At 34.1% G+C, this 21626-nt stretch overlaps 1 protein-coding gene across 1 annotated transcript; it reads left to right on the top strand.

The window, feature by feature from the left end:
• Nucleotides 1-4008: 4008 nt before the first annotated feature.
• LOC308279769 (protein FAM136A-like) lies at nt 4009-4480 on the top strand (the record flags this gene model as incomplete). Its single annotated transcript, XM_080719942.1, has 2 exons — nt 4009-4098; nt 4151-4480. Exons 1-2 carry the CDS (start codon nt 4012-4014, stop codon nt 4478-4480), a joined length of 417 nt encoding a protein of 138 aa, XP_080576068.1. The 5' UTR covers nt 4009-4011.
• Between the last annotated feature and the right edge of the window lie 17146 nt (nt 4481-21626).

Genomic DNA, 21626 nt, shown 5'->3' with positions numbered 1-21626 from the left:
AGAAAAGGGAACAAAATTAGTTACTTTGAGGGTTGAAAAGAAAATATAAAGACAGAATGGCAAAAAGAAAAAATGGCTAGGAATCTTTATATTATGTAGATTCTAACTTTTGCCCTGCATTTCTAGTTTATTAATTTCCCTCTATTTAGGAGGTTTGGATTTAAAATCTAAAAATTTTAGCACAACTTTAGCTTGAAATAATCAGATAATGCTTTAAATGTTCAATATTTAAACTTTAATAGGCCTTTGCAAAAGTACCCAAAAGGCTGCTATAGTATTAGAATGAAATAAATGAATGATTTTTAACTTATACCCTTACTCTTGGTTTTTGATTTAATCTACTTCATGTATAATGAGTCCTCGGTAGCACATTATAAGAAAAATGGGTTTTACTGCTTAAAATAATTGGAGAAATTTGACCAAAAGTAAGTGAACTTGAAGTAAATTGCCTTAGGCAAAAGAAACAACCTGTTTCTTCTTATAATTGAGATGAACCAATTAGGAACAAATTGATCCAAAGACTTATATATTATCGCCAACTGTCTCTTTACCTATTTATCATCTATCTACCCATCTCCCTCTCTCTCTTTCTCTCTTTCTTTCTTCCTTTCTTTCTTTTTTTCTTTCTCTCCTTTACACTTTTTTGTATAAGCCTTATCGTAACGTACTACAGATACACTTTATATTATAGTACTATAAATACAAATATTTCCAAAGTTTCATAATATGAGAAACTTTTAAGTTATATTTTGACTGTATGTTTAAAACAATTTATATTTGATATTTGATAGCCCAAGGAGTAAGTACAGTATGATTAACTTGACTTTATTCATAAGCTCACTCTTGAGGAAGGGAAGGGAAAGAGGTGGGCATATACTTTAATTAGCATCCTCCAAAATATAGGAATCATTTTATTAAAGGAAGGTGTAAAATAAATGCTGCTTGTAGATAGGAGAAGAAATAATGGATGACTAAAAAAGACATTTACACTACAGACTAGATGATTTTATACAATCTCCTTTAGTTTTAAATTATATGAGCACAACTTTTTCTATTCTTGAATATTCCTATTGATTTGGTGGCAATCTGGAGCCTATTTTAATACATTTATGTAATATTTTACTGGATTCTATCTTTAGACTTTTTGAATCTCAAAATTCCTTGGAAATTTTCATACAGCAGATGTGATGCCACATAATTTTGGTTTGAAGTTCGTTGGTAAGAAAGTCAGATATCAATCATTGCTATTTACATTGTTAGCTTAATAGGAAGAAGTATAAATGTCTCAGACATGTTTTTCTCTGTGGAAAAAAATCAGTAAACTTTAATTAAATACATATAACTTTATACCTTAGCTGACTTTTGCTTTTCTTTATAAATGTAATTCCTGAACTCTGTTCATTTTTTTTGACGTGATATAATTTCTATGGATAGTATTAGAATATTAACAATATCCTAAAGTAGAGTAACTGAAGATGACAGGATACCACCATAGGAACAAATGGTGAACCCAGAGATTATTTCAACAATATATTTGAACAACTTGTAGGTTTCTAAGCCTCTGCCGTATTTTCCTATACATTCTGACTTTGCTCAAACTTTTCAAATTAAGGAAATCAGTATTATAAATGCACATCAATTTATAGTCATACATATATAATTTTATTCTAGCACTAAAACAGTTTCTCAAACTTGAAATCGAATGATAGATGAAAAACTTTACTAAAAACATTTTTGTATTTGGGGTACTGGGGATGGAACACAGAGGCTTTCTACCTCTGAGCTACTCCCTCAGCTTATTTTTATTTTTTATTTTGAAATGAGTCTCACTAAATCACAGAGGATTTTACTAAATTACTGAGGCTGGCCACAAATTTGTAATCTTTTTCTCTCAGGCTTCCAGGTATTGGGATTACAGGTGTATTCCACCCAGCCTGGCTACCAAAAGCATTTAAAAAACCTTTTTGTACCAATTATAACAAATCACATAGATAAGAAAATTTAAATGTATGTATACGTTAAAAACATAAGTAGGATCACTCATTAACCCGAGTTTATTCAACTCCAAGTTTCTGAAAGTTAATGGAAAAAATTGATGAAATTTGTGTTTAAGTATAAAAGAAGTAAAAAATTTATAGTTAAAGAAAATAGGTACTTGAAAGTAAATTTTGTAAATCATTACTGATGGATCAGTATATAAAAATGTTAAAGTAAAAAGCATTCTTTAATATCAGTCTTATAAAAATATTTTTCTAAAACAATGCATTCAATTTACTATCACTCCAGAAATAAAGCAAAACAGATCATATTAAAGTCCAGAAAATTTGCATAAAAATGATCTAAATTGATTGATCAGAGAAGTTTGGATATTTCTTTTTTAGGTTGTGTTTATATTCCTTTTTATTTTTTTATTGGTACACTATAGATTCACATCATAGTGTAGATAATATTGAGAATAGCATATATTCACACAGTACTCAATGCCCTCCCTTTCTGCTTCCCCTTTTCCCCTTCCCGGTAATGAGTGTTCAGGTTGAGCATGCTACATTCACATTTATACACATATTCGAATGTAGCTCCTCCATTAATCAACCTCAGTGTCCTTCCTCCCCTACCCTTCCATTCTATCTTTGCTGAGGTTTCCCCTCAATTATCCAGAGTCCCTCTGGTATCCCTAACTCCATAGTTTTGGCATATTAGAGAAAACATATGTCCTTTCTCTTTCTGTTCTTGGCTGATCTTATTTAACATAATAATCTCCAAGTCTTTCCATCTTCTTGTGAATGACATGATTTTGTTATTCTTTATTGATGAGTAGAATTATATTGTGTCTATTTCCAATAATTTTGCAATCCATTCATCTGTTGACAAAGGCCTAGCTTGGTTTCAGATTTTGGCTATTACGAATTGTGCTGCTATGAACATGGGTATGCATATGTTACTGTAGTTCTCTGATTTCAACCCCTTTGGAAAGATACCTAGGTGTGGTGTTGCTGGATCATATGGTGGATTCCTTCCCAGTTTTCTAAAGAATCTCCACACTGATCTCCATAGCAGCTGAACTAGTTTTCACTCCCAACAATAGTGTAAAAGAATTCCTATTTCCCCACATCCTCACCTGCATTTGTTGTTATTTGACTTCTTTATGCTTGCCATTCTGACTGGAGTTAGATGAAATCTCAGTGTATTTTTGATTTGCATCTCCCTGATGGCTAATGATGTTGAACCTTTTTTCATGTATCTATTGGCCATTTGTATCTCTTCTTTTGTAAAGGGTATATTCAATTCAGTTGCCTATTTCTTGATTTGGGTTATTTGTTTTGCTAGTGTAGAGACTTTTTAAGCTCTTTATATATTTTGAATATTAGCCCTCTATCAGAGTGTAGCTGGTAAAGATCTCCCATTCTATAAGCCTTCTCTTTAAGTTCTTGATGATTTACTTTGATGAACAGAAAACTTTTAGTTTGATGCAATCTCACTTGTTAATTCTTGCTTTAATTTCCTGCACTTTGGAGGTCTTGTTGGGAAAGTTACTTCCTGTGCCTAAATATTGGAGTGTTGAGCCCATCCCCTCTTCTAATAGCTTCACAGTCTATGATATAATTTCCAAGTCTTTGATCTATCTCAAGTTGATTCCTGTGCATGGTGAAAGGTAAGAATTTAGTTTCATCTTTTTAAAAATGAATAGCCAGTTCTTCTACGACCATTTGTTGAAAATACTGTTTTTTCTCCAGCATATGAGTTTGGCCCCTTTGTCAAAGATCAATTGACTGTGAGTAGATGGGTTTGTTTCTGTATCTTCTATTCTATTCCACTGGTCTGTATGCCTGCTCTTTTGCCAATACCATGCTGGTTTTACTATTGCTCTGTAGTATAATTTGAAGACAAATATTTTGATGCCTCCTGCATGGTTCTTATTGTTGAGAATTGTGTTATCAATTCTGGGTCTTTTCTTTCTTCATATAAAATTCATGATGGGGTGGGCGCCGGCGCACACAGCTCAGGGTCGCCATGGCAGAGCTGCAGCAGCTCCGGGTGCAGGAGGCGGTGGACTCCATGGTGAAGAGCGTGGAGAGAGAAAACATCAGGAAGATGCAGCTAGCAAGAAGGCCACGGAACATCTCCTAGGTGCAGAGAATAATTTCCCCAGGGCCTCATGTTCCGCTGCAGTGCAAGCTGCTGTGAGGACAACCAGGCATCCATGCAGCAAGTGCACCAGTGCATCGAGCGCTGCCAAGCGCCCCTGGCTCAAGCGCAGGCCCTGGTGACCAGCGAGCTGGAGAGGTTCCAGGACCGCCTGGCCCGGTGTACCATGCACTGCAATGACAAAGCCAAAGATTCGACGAACGCAGGGAGTAAGGAGCTTCAGGTGAAGCGGCAGCTGGACAGTTCTGTGACCAAGTGTGTGGATGACCACATGCACCTCATCCCAACTATGACCAAGAAGATGAAGGAATCTCTCTCATCCATTGGGAAATAAAGTCTTTGCCATTGGCCATCGGGGCTCACAGCAGGAATCTATTTAAAAAGAGGAAAGGGAATCTTAATCTTTTGTGCCATTTTATACATAAAGAAACTAAGGGTGGCAGCAAGTTTTAAGGCATAATGTCACTTGCCTCTAGACACTGGTTCCTTTGTGTTTTGGTCCTAGAAAGTAAAATGGAAAACACTGGTGCTAAAATTTATGTGAAAGGTAGCATAGGAGAGTTTCTAAAGCCTAATTTAATGTGGTGAGTGCTTGACTGGGAGTAGGGATCACCCTCATACTAAGCCAGAGCCCTTCAAAGCATCAGATGGTACTTAACAGTACATGTACCTATAGGCTGATGGGTTCCCCCAATCTGCCTATGATCTGATAGTTTGAGAAGATATTTGTTTTTCTTTTTTACCAGCCTCCTGTTTGCCAGAAGCATTGCCATACCATTTTCCATAAGCTGTAAAACAAAATCCAGGAAGACACTAATTAGGAGGGGGAAATTTATTTTTCTTGAAGTAGATTTAAGATGTGGAGTTGGAAGAGAGACTAATTGAATAAGAACTTTGAAAGGTTCCTTGTGTCTATCATTTACTGGCGATCAAAATGTGGATTCTTAATGTGTTTCAGCTGGGAGACCATTGCAAAACCATGAGAAGCAATGTCGCAGTGAACAGCAGAGCCTTCTTTGCTGGCATGTGGGCTCTCGGGCTTTCTGTGGCAGAGTTACAGGTCAATCTTAGTGACACTTTCCTCTGGAAGGATTGTGATATATATATATATATATATATATATATATATATATATATATATATATATATATATATATACACACACACACACACATACACACACCAGTATCTGGGAATAAACAGTAAAGTAGGAGCTGCTGGCTAGTTAAGAGACCTATGAAATTATGAAACACTGGACTTGGAAAACCCTGGTTTTTATAGAACATACTGGAATAAAGCGTACACCCATCATGGGTTACTTGGCCCTCTGAGTTAACAGGGGCATCCAGAAGGTCAAAGAACAAGCAGCTAGAGCTGGGACAAGTTAACTCCTTTAAAGCAGAGGAGGGACATGCACACCCCACCCTTTACCAAATACCATTTTTGCCTGGGGCTTTTGCAACATGCTATGTTCCTGCCCCGGCATGGCATCTTGATCTTTTGGATAAGGACCATGTTGTCTTTTTACCAACTTACTACTTGAAATAATATAGCCTGTTTGCTGTGTCAAGGCTGTGATATATTTTCCTAGTGGTTTGGTTTTAAAGTTTCATCGTTTCCCCACTATTGTGTTTTCTTTCCTTGTATCTGGGCAGTGAATATATCACTTTCTCAGTATTATTCTCCTTGTTATGTGAGAAATAAATTTCTTAAGATGTCAAAAAAATAAAATAATATTCATGATGGATTTGTTTAGGTCTATAAAGAGTGTTGTTGATATTTTGATAGGAATTGAACTTAATCTGTAGATCACTTTTGGCAGAATGGCCATTTTGATGATACTTATTATGCCTATCCATGAACAAGGGAGTTAGTTCCATCTTCCAAGGTCTTCTTAAATTTCTTTCTTTAATGTTTTATCGTTTTTATTGTAGGTGTTCTACATCTTTGTTTAGGTTTAGTCATAGGTATTTTATTGTTTTTGAGGTTATTATAAATGGAATTGTTTTCTTTCTTTCTTTCCTTCTTTCTTTCTTTCTTTCTTTCTTTCTTTCTTTCTTTCTTTTCTGGTACTGGGTATTGAATTCAGGGACATTCTTCCCACAAGCTCCACCCCAGCTCTTTTTTATTCTTTGTTTTTTAAAACAGGGTCTCACTGAGTTGCAAGAGCCTGACTAAGTAGATAAGGCTGTCCATGAACTGTAATCCTCCTGTCTCAGACTCACGAATGCTGGGATTACAAGCGTGAGCCACCACACCCAGCTTCTTTATTTTTTTCATTGTGGATTTCATTGTGGATTTCCATTGTGAATTTTCGTTATTTGCATATAGAAAATCAACTGATTTATATAGGTTAATTTTGTATCCTGCAACTTTGCTGAATTGGTTAATGAGTTCCAGTAGTCTTTTTATGAGTTCTTTGGGTCTTCTTGATAAAGGATCATGTCATCTGCAAACAAGGATAACTTTAATTCCTCTTTACCTATTTGAATTCTTTGATATCCTTCTCTTGTCTTATTGCTGTGGCAAGAGTCTTGAAAACTGTATTGAAAAGGAGTGATGATAGTGGGCATTCTTTTCTTCCTCCTGATTTTAGAGGAAATTCTTGCAGCTTTTCTCCATTGAATATGATGTTGGCTTTGGGTTTATTATATATTGCCTTAATAATGTTGAAATACGTTCCTTCTATTCCAATTTTATACAGTTTTTTTTTTTAACACGAATGGGTATTGGATTTTGTCAAATGCTTTTTTAGCATCTATTGATATGATCATGTGGTTTTTGTTCTCAATTATATTTATGTGGTGAATAATATATATTTATTTGCATATGTTGAATCAGCCTTGCTTTTCTGGAATAAAACCAACTTAATCATGTTGTACAATTCTCTTGATATGGTTTTGAATGCATATAGCTAATATTTTGTTTAGAATTTTTGCAACTATTTTCATCAAGGATATTGGTGTATAATTTTCTTTTCTTGAGGTATCTTTATTTGGTTTTGGTATTAATGTGATACTGACCTTGTAGAAGGAATTTGGAAGAATTCCATCTCTTGATTTCCCGGAACAACTTGTAAAGTTTGGGGATTAGTTCTTCTCTGAAGGTTTTGTATAATTCAGCTAAAAACCTGTCTGAGCCTGGGCTTTTCATTGATGGCAGAATTTTTATTTTTGTTTCTACTTCATTTCATTCTATTGGTATAGGCTTGCTCTGTCCTCTTGGTTCAATTTAAGTAGGTTATATGTGCTTAGAAATCTATTGATTTCTCGTATGTTTTCCAGTCTATTACAGTATAAGTTTTCAAAATAGTTTCAGATAATCCTTTGATTTTGCCCATGTCTGTGGTGATGTCTCCTTTTCCATTTCTGATTTTAATAATTTGAGCCCCTCTTTTTTTTAGGTTAACCAATCTTTTTAGTATTCTTTTTTTTTGGGGGGGTAAGAGGATGGAATCCAGAGACATTCAACCTCCAAGCTACACCCCCTGCCCTTTTTGTTCTTTATTTTGAAATGGTCTCACTAAGTTGCACAGGGCCTCACTAAGTAGTTGAGGCTGTACATGAGCCATGATCCTCCAGTCTCAGTCTTGCAAATCCTGGGATTGCAACCATGTGCCACCATACCCAGCTACTTTATTAATATTTTCAAAGAGCCTGTTTTTTGTTTTGTTGCTCCTTTGAATTGTTTTTTATTCTCTATTTCATTTATTTCTGCTCTGATTTTAATTATGTCCTGCCTTCTGCTTGCTTTGGGATTAGACTGATGAAGTTTTTCTAGGTCATGAAAATGTGTCATTAGGTTGCTTACTTGGCGATTCTCTTTTCTTCTTATGTGGTCACTCAATTCTATAAACATTCCTCTTAACACTTCCTTCAAAGTGTCCCATATATTTTGATATGTTATGTCTCTATTATCATTTAATTCCAGGAATTTCTTTTTTCTCTTCTTATTTCTGATCTTACACATTCATCATTCAATAGTGCATCATTCAATCTCCATGTATTTAAATAGTTTTGTTTGGTCTTCCTGTTGTTGATCTCTACTTTCATTCCATTGTGGTCTGAAAAGGTGCAGACAATTATATTACATCTTTTGAATTTGCTGATGCTTCCTTTATGACCCAGGATGTGATCTATTTTGGAGAAGGTTCCATGGGCTGCTGAGAAGAATGTGTATTCTGCCGTCCTGGTTTAAATATTCTGTAGATGTCTATTAAGTCTATTTGGTTATAGTTTTCTTTAGTACTGAAGAGTCTTTACTCATCTTTTGCCTTGAAGATCAATCTAGTGATGTGAATGGTGTATTAACATCTCCCAATATTATTGTATTGGGTTTATTTGACATCTGATGTCCTGAAGGGTTTGTCTTACAAATGTGGATGCACCCACATTTGGGGCCTAAACATTTACTATCATTATATCTTTTGGGTGAATTGTTCCTTTCAATAAAAGGAATTGCCCTGCTTTGTTTCCTCTGATGTGTTTTAGCTTAAAGTCTGTATTGTTGGATATCAGTGTTGCTACCCCCACACGTTTTTGGTCTTTATTGGCACAGTATATCTTTTTCCATTATTTCTCTCTCAGTCTATGAATGTCTTTGGCTGTAAGGTGAGTTTCTTGCAAGCAGCATATATTTGGATTATATTTTTTTAATCTACAGTGCAAGTCTATGTCTTTTAATTGCTAAGTCCTTTGACATTCAGGGTTATTATTGAAATATAATTTTTGTTTCCTGCCATTTTGTGTTATATCTTCTGTTTGATATAATGTTATTTCGTCTTTGCTTAGTTGTGCTGCTGATCAACTTCATCATTTCTTTGGTTCTAAAATTTGCTTCAGTTTTCCTCTTTATGGTTTATTTATTTAAGTATTTTCTCTAGTGTTCGCTTTGTGTTTATGAATTTATGGCACCCATTCTCTTGTTACTGCTGGTTTTTTTTTTTTTTTTTTTTCAGGTCTGGGGATGGAACCCAGGGACATTCGACCTCCAAGCTACATCCCCTGCCCTATTTTTTATACTTTATTTTGAAACCGGGTCTCACTGAGTTGCAGAGGGCCTCACTAAGTAGCTGAGGCTGTCCACAAACTGCGATCCTCCAGGTCTCAGCCTCCCGAATGCTGGGATTACAAGTGTGCACCACCTTGTTACTGCTTTTAAGATTCTTTCCTTATGCTCTATGTTGGTCATTTTCCTTATTACATAGTGTGGGGGTTCCTTCTTTGATCTTGTCTTAATGGTGTTCTGTATGTCTCCTGTAGGTGTATGTCCAAGTCTCTTTCCATTTTTGGTAATTCTCTGAAATTATTTCTCTGACAAGATTACAAATACCCTTGGTCTGTACCACTATCCCTTCTTCAATGCCTTTTATGTTGAATGGGTGTTTTTTATTGCAGCAATGACTTCTGTATGCTGCTAACTTTTTTTTCAGTTTTGAATGAACTGTCTTCTAACAGTAATATTGTTTTCTACTTTATATAATCTTTCAGAATTTCTTTCAAGTCTGTCTTAATTTCTTTTATTGACTCTTTTATTTAATTTCAGGCCTCTTTCTGATTTCATATTAATGTCTCAATTTCATCTTTCATTTTTTGTACACTTACTGTGAGGCCTTTTATCATATTGAAGATTAGGATTCAGAATTCTTCTTGCCTTTTTTGTAGGTCAGCATTCATGATTTCTCTTATTTCCTCTCTGCTCCTAGTTCTCATATTTTCAGGGTTCTTGGGCTTGTTTCTCTGATTTCTTGGCATCTTCTTTTTGTATGTGTGACTCTGTGGGTAATCTGATACATTCTTAGGAGTAAGAAGTTAAAATTGTTGGCAGGTTTGTGCATGAGTAAGCAGTGCTTTTTTCAATGGTGAGGTTTAGGTAAGGGGGGAAGAGTTTAGGTGATGGGTACAGGAGTCAGGTAAAGTAGAGGATATGAGTAAGTGGAGTAAGAATTTAAGTATATAAGGTAGTATCTGGGTGAGAATGAGAGAATGTTAGATAGTAGGATTCCTGTAGTTAGTATAGTGTATGTAGGTATGGAGATATGAAATAGCTTGAGTATAAAATAAAGAGATACAGTAAGGGAAAAACATTTTGAGAAAAGAGAGTAGATAGGCTGGAGGGAGAAAGCTTGTAAAAGGATTGGGAAAGGGAGCAAGCAAACATACATAAAGTAACAAAACACTTTACAAAAAATAACAATTATAAATCAAAGACAAAAAAATCCAACCAAAAGAAAAAAGAGAAAAAAGAAAGAACAAAAAGGACTAGCAACAGTGTGAAAGAATAAAAAACAAAACAAAACAACCCAGCAGTCCTGCCAATTTAAATATACAGGGCCCAGGATCATATAATATCTTTATGTCTGTTCACTGTGGTAGATTCTGGAGTATATTCCAATGTCTCTCATTTGTACCATCACCTATTGTCAGCTTTTAGAGCTACTTTATCATTGTTTGCACTCATCTCTAACCTCTGACAGCTGTGTGCTTAGGTGTCAGGGGTTGGGTATCACTGTAAATGAGTTCCATGTAAGCTCAGGGTTCTGCATTTCCACATCATGGGCTCTGTGCTTCCCAGCCCTGTGTTCCACACCCACCAGCCCTGGGCTCCGTGCCATCTTGCCCTGGAGTCTGCACTATCCAGACCTGGTTCTGCACCCTCTGCCCTGTGCTCTGTGATCTTCAGGCCCTGTGCCTCCCTACCCTCACAGGCTGAGGGTATCCAGTGTAGTCTTGGTGTGATCCCCTGTGACCCTGTACAAGTGTTGTGCTTTGAGCACTATTGTCCTTTCCTGTGTCTCTGGAAGTTCTAACTGAACTACCTCAAGGATGGGCCACCAGGTCTTAGCCTGCCTGCCATGGTCCCTTGGCTGTTCTGGGCAGTCTTCTACCTCTGCTGAGTAACACAAAGTGGTTATCTTGCTTTCTTGTGGACTGGATCTCTGAAGGGCACAGTGCACTGCTGTGGGTGCCACTTCTGGTAAGTGCATGGGCTTTTGGATCTGTTTCTGTACCCTTGAATTGTGGTGCTGGTCTCTTAGGATGTTAGAGCTCTGCCACTGCTTTATGCACTTCAAGTTCTTGGATTTCTTGTCAGAACTTTTTGGGGCTGTGGAGTCAGAACCAACAAATTTGGTTTAGGCCAGGGTTTTGAGATGGCTCTGTCTGCAACACCAGGTCATTTGCACACTTGGGCTCTTTGCAGTGGATCTTGCATTTAGAATACTGAATTTCCTTCCACTGTTATTCCTATTCATGTTTTCAATCATGAACTTCTGCTGCTTTGTTTATTTATTTATTTATTTATTTATTTATATTTTTGTCAAGACACTGCCTTCTTGGTATTTGAAATTTTTCATTCTGGCTACTGAGATGTGCTGATTCCCACAGTTGCCATTGTAAATCTCAGTTTGGCTATTTCTGGTAGAATGAGTATCTAGTCTATCTCTAGGAAAGACTCCCATTAAGATGTGTTATTCAAAGAAGGTTGAAAGGCAGTTATGCTGGAGCCATTGATTTGAGGCTTAGCTTCTAAAATGTTAGTATTTGTTTATTTATTTGGTGCTGTTTCATTAAAAGACAATTAGTGCATTTTTATTTAGTATTATTTCACCTTCTTGTCTAGAGCCTCATCAGATATATAGCCCATGGTCAATACTTGTTTTAATGAAAAAGTAATAAGTAAAAATTTCATATCTATCACAATACACAAGGAAGAACTCAAAGTAACCATTAAGTAAAATATTTTTAATCTATTGCATAATTTTAAGAACCTTAAGTGCACAAGTGTCAACACTTTTACAAGCTCAAATGTATATATTTTTAAAGCTGAAGGGTTTAAAAATTGTTTTTAAGATATCTAATAAATGTAGAAGCCAGAAGATATGGAAATTTGGACAAAGTGGTATGAATGGTTTTCTCAGTATTCAGAGAGCCTGTTGAGAATGGATTTTACAGTCAGATTGTTTTGGGGACAATACCATGATATTTTTACTACTTTAGCACTATAGTATAAATTGAAGTCAGATATTATCATGACTCCTACCTTGTTCTTATTGCTGAGAATTGCTTTGGCTATTCTGGGTCTTTTATTTTCCTATGTGAAATTTAGTACTATTTTCCCTAGTTGTGTGAGGAATGGCATTACTATTTTGATAGGAATTGTATTGACTCTTTAGATCACTCTTCGTGGAATGCTCATTTTGATAATATTTACTCTGCTTGACCAAGAGCATGATAATATTTACTCTGCCTGACCAAGAACAAGGGAGATATTTCTTCTAAGAGCTTCTTTAATATATTTCTTTAATGTTTTATAATTTTCATTGTAAAGTTTTTTACCTCCTTAGATTTATTTCTAGATATTTTATTGTTTTCTTTTATTATTGTGAATAAAATTGTTTTCTGTATTTCTTTCTCTATGGATCCATGGTTGGCATATAGAAAGGCTACTGATATTTTTAGAGTGATCTGTATTCTGCAACTTTGCTGAATTTGTTAATCAGCTCTAGGAATCATAATAAATAGTATGAAACAAATCTAAAAATTTATAGTCAATTGATTTTTGACAAAGTTGCAAAAACATACATTGTTGGTGTTGGGAAAACTGGCTGTTAATTTGTAGACAAATGAAATCTCTGTCTCTCAAACTGCAAAATAATTCACTCAGGATGGATCAAAAACCTGGAAATTAGACCAGCAATTTTGAAATTGCTAGAGAAAACCAAAGGTCCAACATTCCAGCATTAGCCACAGGTAGAAAATTTCTCAAAAATACTCCTAAAGCTAAAAAATAAAATAATTAACAAATGGAATGACATCAAACTACAAAGATTCTGTTCATCAAAGGAAACTATCAAGAATATAAAGAGATATTCTATAAAATGGGAAAAGATCTTTGCCATCTATTACTCTGATATACAAATAAATTCTAAAATATAAAATATTTAACACTTCAATATTTTATATTTAAGTACTTAAAATATTTAACACTAAAAATTAAATAATACAATCTAGAAATGACCAAGTGAACTAGACATTTCACAAAAGAGGAAGTAAAAAGTCAATAAATATAAAAAAAGTTCACTATCATTAGCAATCAGAGAAATGCAAATCAAAACTAAACCGAGAGTCAATATAATCCCAATTAGAATGGCAATTATCAAGAAGTCAAATCACAATAAATGCTGGCCAGGATTTGGGGAAATGGGAACACTTATACAATATTGGTGGAATTCCAAATTAGTTTAGATGCTATGGAGATCAGTGTAAAGCTTCCTCCGGAAATTGGAAATAGATCCACTATATGATCCAGCTATACCATTCTGGGTGTCTTTTCAAAGGGACTAAAATCTGAATATTATAGTAATGTATGCATATACATGTTTATAGTGGCATGATTCATAATACCCAAATTAAGGACCAAACTAGGTGTCTATCAATTATGAATAAATTGTGAAGTATGGGGTATACACAATGGAATTCCATTCAGCAATAAAGAAGAACAAAATTATGTCATTTTTAGAAAAAAGGACAAATATTTAGAACATTTTGTTGTTAAGTTAGCCAGTCACAGAAAGTAAAGAGTCATATATTTTCTCTCATATGAAGAAGCTACAAAGTAATTGGGATTCAAGAGGGATTTTTGTAAGGGAGAAGAAGCTGCAATGGAGTGGGGTGCTGGAGAAAGAGAATTAATAAAGGAAACGCTTCCATTGACATCATGTGCATATGTGAGAATACCAGTGAGAAAACCAGTGCTAATTGCAATATCATGTATGGGAAAAAGGAAATGGAGAGGGAGCTGCTGGAAAGTTGACCAATTGCAATAAACCCATGTCACTATCAGTATAAAGTACATTATGATGTGAGACTAATGCACCAATAAAGGTATTTTAAAAAAATCTGACTGGGGATTGGATTATTTACTTAATAGTATTCCAAAAAATTGAAAAACATTAGCCTACAAAGAGTAGGCCTTTTTGTTCAGAAAGAAAGAAAGTAGGCTCCTTTATTTGATGAAATGGTGTTAAAGAGGCAAGACAACAATGAGACATCCTTTTCCTGATCTGAGAGAGAAAATGAAAATGTGGAAGATAAACATTTGGGATGGACTATGAAATTGGACTCTAAACACGCAGTTGGGTTCCTTGATAGGTTTGAAACTAGCATAGGCAATTTAGCAAGACCCTGTTTCAAAACAAACAAAAAGGGATTGGTGTGCAGTGCAGAGGTAGTATGTGCCTGGATTCTATCAGCAGTTCCCCTACCAAAAAGTAACATATATTGAAACATTAATCAACTTTTTAAAATATTTTACATATCTACATGATAACAAAACAACTGTTAAATTAAAATGGTATATTTACAAAGTTAAATATGCAAATTTTATATGAGTGTGAGCATTTGTGTGTGAAAATATGGTATCAGAAGGAGAAAACAATTTTAAAAAGTGCTAGAATGTTAACACTGCATCTACGTAGTAAAATTGAGTGGTTTTTTGTAATTTTTTTTGATTCTTGAGTTTTTTCTAATTTTCTAACTCTCCTGCAATGAATATATAATTTCATAAAATGTAGAAGAAAAGTTAAAAACTGGAGACACAAAATAAAAGCGTGTGCATGCTTTTATTATTATGTTTTCCAAACTCATTATGTTCTTTTGAATAAGAGTGTAGTCCAATTTGTTAATAACTTTAGTAAGGAGCATTTCTTTCTTAATAAAATGGTAAGTTTTTGTTATTTTTAATATTAATTAGTAAAATATAGGAATAAAGTATGTCCCAAAGTTTCAGAAAAATAAAAATTAGGAAGAAAATTGATTCCTCAATTATATTGAAAAGAGATTTAACATATTAATGGTATAAAGCATGGTATAAAAATAAAATAGAATCTTATTCATGGGCCACTCTGCAAAATCACTTCAAAGATAGGGTCCAACTGTGAAAAAATTTATTGTTAGAAAGCTGCTTGTTTTAAAAGACTTGTCTCTATGAAAACATATATTTCAGTAAGACCCTGAGAACAACATCCTACATAATTTTTTCTCCCCTGAGGAAACCTACATGTGAAATTTAAATAAAATTGGGACTAAAATAACTATGATATTGAATATGAAAAATTTTGGAGGAATAATACAATGTTAAATAAATGAGTAATACAATAATGTTAGTCTGATTATATAATATGGAAAATATTAATTCAGCAATAATTTCTTCATAATTAATTCTTTTTATATGACTTTGAGAGCTTATTGGCATAAAATAATTCATGATACTTCCTTATAATTATTTTAATATTTGTAAGGGCAATAGTATTCCATCCTTACATTTCTGATTTCTGTAACTTTAATGTTTTTGTTTTCCTTTATTACTTTAAATGTTTGCTAATTTTGCTTATATTATAAAGAACCAGCTTTGAAGTGTTGATTTTCTGTTTTGTTGGTTTTTTTGTTTTTGAGGGGAGGTCTGGGATGGAATCCAGGGAGCATTCAACCACTGAGCTACACCTCCTGCCCTACTTTTTATTCTTTATTTTAAAACAGGATCTCACTAAGTTGTAGAGAGCCTTACTAAGTACCTAAGACTGTCCTCAAACCATAATCCTCTGGTCTCAGCCTCCCAAATGCTGAAATTACAATCATGTGCCACCATGCCTGTCTTGATTTTCTGTTTTATTTCTATATTCTATTTCAGTAATTCCACATAAATACATATTATTCCCTTCCTTCTGCCTGATTTGGGTTCAGTTGGCTTTCTTCCTTCCTTTCTTTCTCTTTCTTCCTTTCTTTCTTTCTTTCTTTCTTTCTTTCTTTCTTTCTTTCTTTCTTCTTTCTTTCTTTCTTTCTTTCTTTCTTCTTTTCTTCTGGTGGTACTGGGGTTCCTGGAAGCCCTTCTACCTCCGGGCTACACGCCTAGACCTATTTTATATTTTTGAAACTGGGTCTTTTACACAAGCGCGGCTGGCTTCGAACATGCGTGATCCTCCTGTTTCTGCCTCCCAAGCGCTGGAATTACAAGCGTGTGCCACCACGCCCAGCTTCTTTTTCAAGTGTCATAATATGGAAGTTTAAGTTACTAACGTGTGTGTGTGTGTGTGTGTGTGTGTGTGTGTGTGTGTGTATGTGTATTTTACTGGGGATTGAATCCAGAGTATTCTGTTTTAGAATTGCATCCACAGTCCTAATATATATATATGTATGTTATTTTATTTTGTGTGGGGGGGCACTGGGGTTTCTGGAAGCCCTTCTAACTCGGGGCTACACTCCCAGACCTATTTTGTATTTTTTTATTTGGAAACAGGGTCTCTTAAGCCAGCGAGGTTGGCTTCAAACCTGCGTGATCCTCCTGCCTCCCAAGCGCGGGGACTACAAGCGTGCACCACTACACCAGGCCTATATGTATGTATTTTAAAACAGGATCTCCCTAAGTGGAAGAGAGTCTTCCTAAATTGCTGAAGCTGGATAAGAACCTGTGATTCTCCTTTCTTAGCCTCTCAAGTACTGGGATTACAGGGATGCACCAATATGGCAGGCCTTTTTTATAAAGTGGGAATTTTCAGTTACAAAATTTTTTTTATTACTATTTTAGTTGCATCCCTTTAGTTTTAGTATTTTGTGTCTTCATTTTCATTAATTTCAAAGTATTTTTTATTTCTTTGGTGATTTATCCTTTGATCATTTGATTAATGAGAAATTTAGTATCTAATTTTTACATATTTATAAATTTTCTATTGTCTTCGTTAGTTCTGATTTTACTTCTGTATTAACAGAAAATATACTTTGTATAATCAAGATATTTTTAAACTTATTGAGACTTTTGATGGCATAGCATATGGACATGAGTTCCATGTATACTTAAAAATATGTGTAATCTGTGGATGGTGGGGTATTTTGTAGATCTCTTCTAGGTCTTATGTTAGTTTCTTAGAGCTGCTATAACAAAAACAACAAAAACTGGTTGACTTAAAATATAGAAATTGAGCCTCCCATAGTTCTGGAAGACAGAAGTACAAAGAAAAGGGGTCAGCATACCCATGATCTCTTCAAGCCTCTACAGAGAAATTAATTCCATTTTCTTCTTTTATCTTCTCATGTTGCTGGCAATCCTTCATGTTGCCTGGCTTGAAGTTCTATAGCTCAAATATCTTCTTCCATTTTCTCTTTTATTTCTCTCTCTCTTTTTTATTAATGAATTGTATCATATATCTTAGTGGGGTACAAAATGGTAGAGGCATACCTAAACTTATTACTTATTTAGCCCTTCCTCAATTCTCACCCTATTCTCTTTCCCCTCCTTCTTTCTCATGAGAGTTTGGCTTACTGATTGACTCTAATATGCTTATGAATGTACATCATGTACATTAGGGAATTTTCCTCCTCCTCCCTCACATCCCCTTTAGGTAGGTCACGTTATTTACTCATCTATGGTTTCCTCTTTGTCTAGAGTTTCTCCTATGACTCTTTGTCTCCCTAGCTTCTGCATATTAGGGCAAGCATCTATTTTTTTTTACTTTTTGTGAAAGACTAATCTTACTTAGCATAATGTTATCTAGTTATAGTAATTTTCCTGTAAATGACATAATTTTGTCCTTATTTATGGCTGAGTAAAATTTTATTGTGTACATACCCCATAGTTTTGTAATCCATTCATCTGTTGATGAATATTTTGGATGGTTCCATAGTTTGTCAATTTTTGGTTTCCATTCTTTTGGGTTGGCAAAACTGGCTAATTATATGCAGAAAAATAAAAATAAACTTTACTTTCTCATTCTGCATAAGAGTCAACTCAAGATGGGTCCAAGCCTTGGAAATCAGACCAAAAACCTTGCTGCTTCTTGAGGGCATAGGTTCAACACTTCAACGCATAGGCACAGGTAAAAATTTTTTCAACAGACTCCAAAGGCACAAGAAATTAAAAGGAAGAACAATATGTGGAATTGCATTAAACTGAAGAGTTTCTGATCAGTGAAGGAAACTATCAAGAACCTCAACAGAGAACCAACAGAATGGAAGAAAATTTTTTCCAATTATTACTCTGATAGAAGACTAATATCTAGACTAACAGAGAACTCAAGAAACTCACGGCTAAGAAAACAAATAACCCAATCAAAATTGGGTAAGTGAACTTAATAGATACTTCCTAAAAGAAAAAAATTCAAATGGCCAATAAATGTATAAAAAATGTTCAAAATCATTAGTAATCAAGATATGCAAATCAAAACGACTCTGAGATTTTACTTAACTCCATTAGAATGGCAGTCATTCAAAAAAAAAAAAACAAATGCTGGTGAGGATGTGGAGAGGTGGGAACTCTAATACATTGTTGGCAGAATTGCAAATTAATTCAACCACTTTGGAAAACAGTAGAAAGTATTCTCAAAAGAATGGGTACAAACCTACTATATTATCCAGAAATACCTTTTCTGTCATTTTTTATTGCCATCCTCTTTTTGAACTTGTTAGTGGATGAATTTTCCTCTTCCTACAAGGACACTAATCACATAAGATTAGGACCCATCCTAACAACCTTGTCTTAGCTTGATTATTTCTGAAGTCTCTTTCCAGATATAGTAACATTCACATGTATTGAAGATTAGATATTAAATCTTTTATTAGGGTGACAAAATTCAACCAGTAGCAATTACTTTTGTATTTGATGTATTTGTCTTTGATACCTTGCTTTCCATACAAGACATATGCCCATTGGACATAAGATATTGGTTTGTTTTGTCAATTATTTTAATCCCCTTTCCTAGATCAGTACTCAGAATTTAATTGATATACTTATAATATAGCTAAGTGAATAAAGGAGCAAATCATTGCCCTGACTTTTATGCCAATCTCTCAGTTAACTTAAATATCTCTGTTGCAAAGTTTGTACAGTGGTGCTTTGACTAGACTATAGTCTTTGCCTTAATCACTGTCTGTTCTTCATTACTATTGAGAGTTCCTCTCTTTTTGTATGTAAATGCTAATTATTCAGTAACAAAATGAGTTCTGTAGTCTTTAAGGACATTTTCAAACTCAGTCAACCTGACAGTATAAATTAGAGTAACCAATTCCACCTTCAATTTTCACAAATTATACCCCTGTTAGCTCATTGTTAAATTTTGTATGTTGACTGAAATTCAGTGTTTAGCCTAAATTCTGTATGTGCCACTCTATAGTAATTGAGATTGCCATCACAATTTAATATACAGATATAACACCAAAATTATTGAAATAAAATTTGGCTCCATGTTTTACCTTGTTATTTTCAAACTAAAAGCATAATGTTGGCATGTTAACCATAGTTTCTACTGCCTAAAAGCATTTAGATATAATATTCTTTTAGTTTTATCTGATTTTAGTATACTTTTATTGGTGCATTGTAATTATACAACTTAATGAGATTCAGAGTGATACAAAGATATATTCACCCAGAACTTAATCTGATCCTGCTTTCTCCTCCTCCTTCCATTAAACATTATTAAGATTAATATTGATGACTTCATGTATATACATAACATTATTTGAATTGTTTTTTAATAACTCTTCTTTTTTTCTTTCTCAACTCCCTCCCTAAACCCTATTCCACTATTATGTTGATATCTCTCCTCATTTATGTAAAATTAATTTTATTTCCCAATTTCTCTCTAGCTTCTACATATGAGAGAAATTATAGACCCTTCACATTCTGAGACTAGCTAATCTCACTTAGCATATCAATACATGGGATTGCATTAAACTGAAGAGCTTCTGTACAACAAAAGAATCTATCAAAAACCTCAACAGAGAGCTAACAAAAGAGATTTTTGCCACCTACTCCTCTGATACAGGACTAATATTAGAATATATAGAGAACTCAAGAAACTCAGCACTAAGAAAAAAATAATTCAATCAAAAATGGGCAAGTGAACTAAATAGACACTTCATGTAAGAAGAAAGTCAAATTGCCAATAAATGCATGAAAAAATGCTCAACATCACTAGCAATCAATGAGATACAAATCAAAACTATTCTGAGATTTCATCTAACTCCAAATAGAATGGAAATCATTCAAAATACAAACAACAAATGCTGGTGAGTATATGGAGAATTGGGAACTCTAATACATTGTTGGTGGGATTGCAAACTAGTGCAACCACTTTGGAAAACAGTATGGAGGATCCTAAGAAGAATGGGAACAAACTTACCATATGATCTAGCAATAACAATTCAGGGTATCTATCAAAAGATAGGCAATTTGTACCAAACTACAAAAATGTTTATAGTTTGGACCAAACTACAAAACTAATGCATGTGTCTCTATGTTCATAGCTGCACAATTCCACAATTGCCAAACTATGGTACCAACCAAGATGTCGATCAACAAATGAATGGATTACAAAACTGTGGGATATATACACAATGAAATTTTACTCAACCATAAAGTAAACCACAATTACATCATTTACAGGGAAATAGACAGAACTGAAGAACATTATGCTAAGTGAGATTAGTCAGTCACAAAAAATAAGAATTTTGATTCTTTCCCTAATATATAGAGAAGTTGGAATAAAATGGGTCTTAGGAGGAACTCCAGATGAAGAATAAGATACTATAGATTAGAAAATAAAGTGACCTGAGGGAATGGGAGGGGGAAGAAGGAAATTCCATAAAGTGCATAATGTACATTTACAAACATATCAAAGATTCACCAAGCCAAATATGAGAAAAAGAGTGGGAGAGGGAATGGGGTGGGAATCATTTAAGAGATAATTGGTTGATGTGTGCATGTATGCTTCCACCATCTTGTACTTTATTAATGCACATACAATGCACCAATAAAAATAAAAAAATATTATCACCCCAGTTTCATCTATTTTTCTGAAAATACTATGATAATATTTCTTGTTACTATATTCTTGCTGTTATATGCATATCTATGTCTGCTTAATTTTTTTTTTTTTTGAAGTGAGGCACATACTTGTAATACCAGTACTTGGAAAGCTGAGATAGGAGGATTGCCAGTTTGTGGCTATTGAGTGATAACTTTTTGAGACTGTGATTCACAACAAAATAGAGTTGGACTTACGGCTCAGTGGTAGAATGCCTGTGGGTTTCAAAGAGACAATATTATCTCTTTGAAAAATTATAAATTAAGATAACCATAATAACAATTCTGTGCATTTATCAGATAAGCATGGCATTTTACACATTAATAATCTAAATATAAACATTAATTATTATATTTTTATAATAAAAATTAAAAATTAGTAATATTGACCTAATTTAGAAAAAATTGAATGGGATTTAATTAATTCCTATTGCTTCGTTAGTAATTAAACACATTTTTGTGTGTTTTCACATTTCTCCAAGAATTGCAGACTAATGTATTAAACAATATAAATAGAATTTATTTTTAATTTTAAAATCTTATTATTTTGCTAATAATTTATTACTATTACTCTCATTAATACTTTGGAGGTTTTTAAAAGCAGGTGCTTGTATTTCACTAGAAGTAAT

This window comes from Muscardinus avellanarius, assembly GCF_963383645.1.
Source record: "Muscardinus avellanarius genome assembly, chromosome: 2".
NCBI lineage: Eukaryota > Metazoa > Chordata > Mammalia > Rodentia > Gliridae > Muscardinus > Muscardinus avellanarius.
This window is presented reverse-complemented; position numbering and strand designations above follow the sequence as displayed.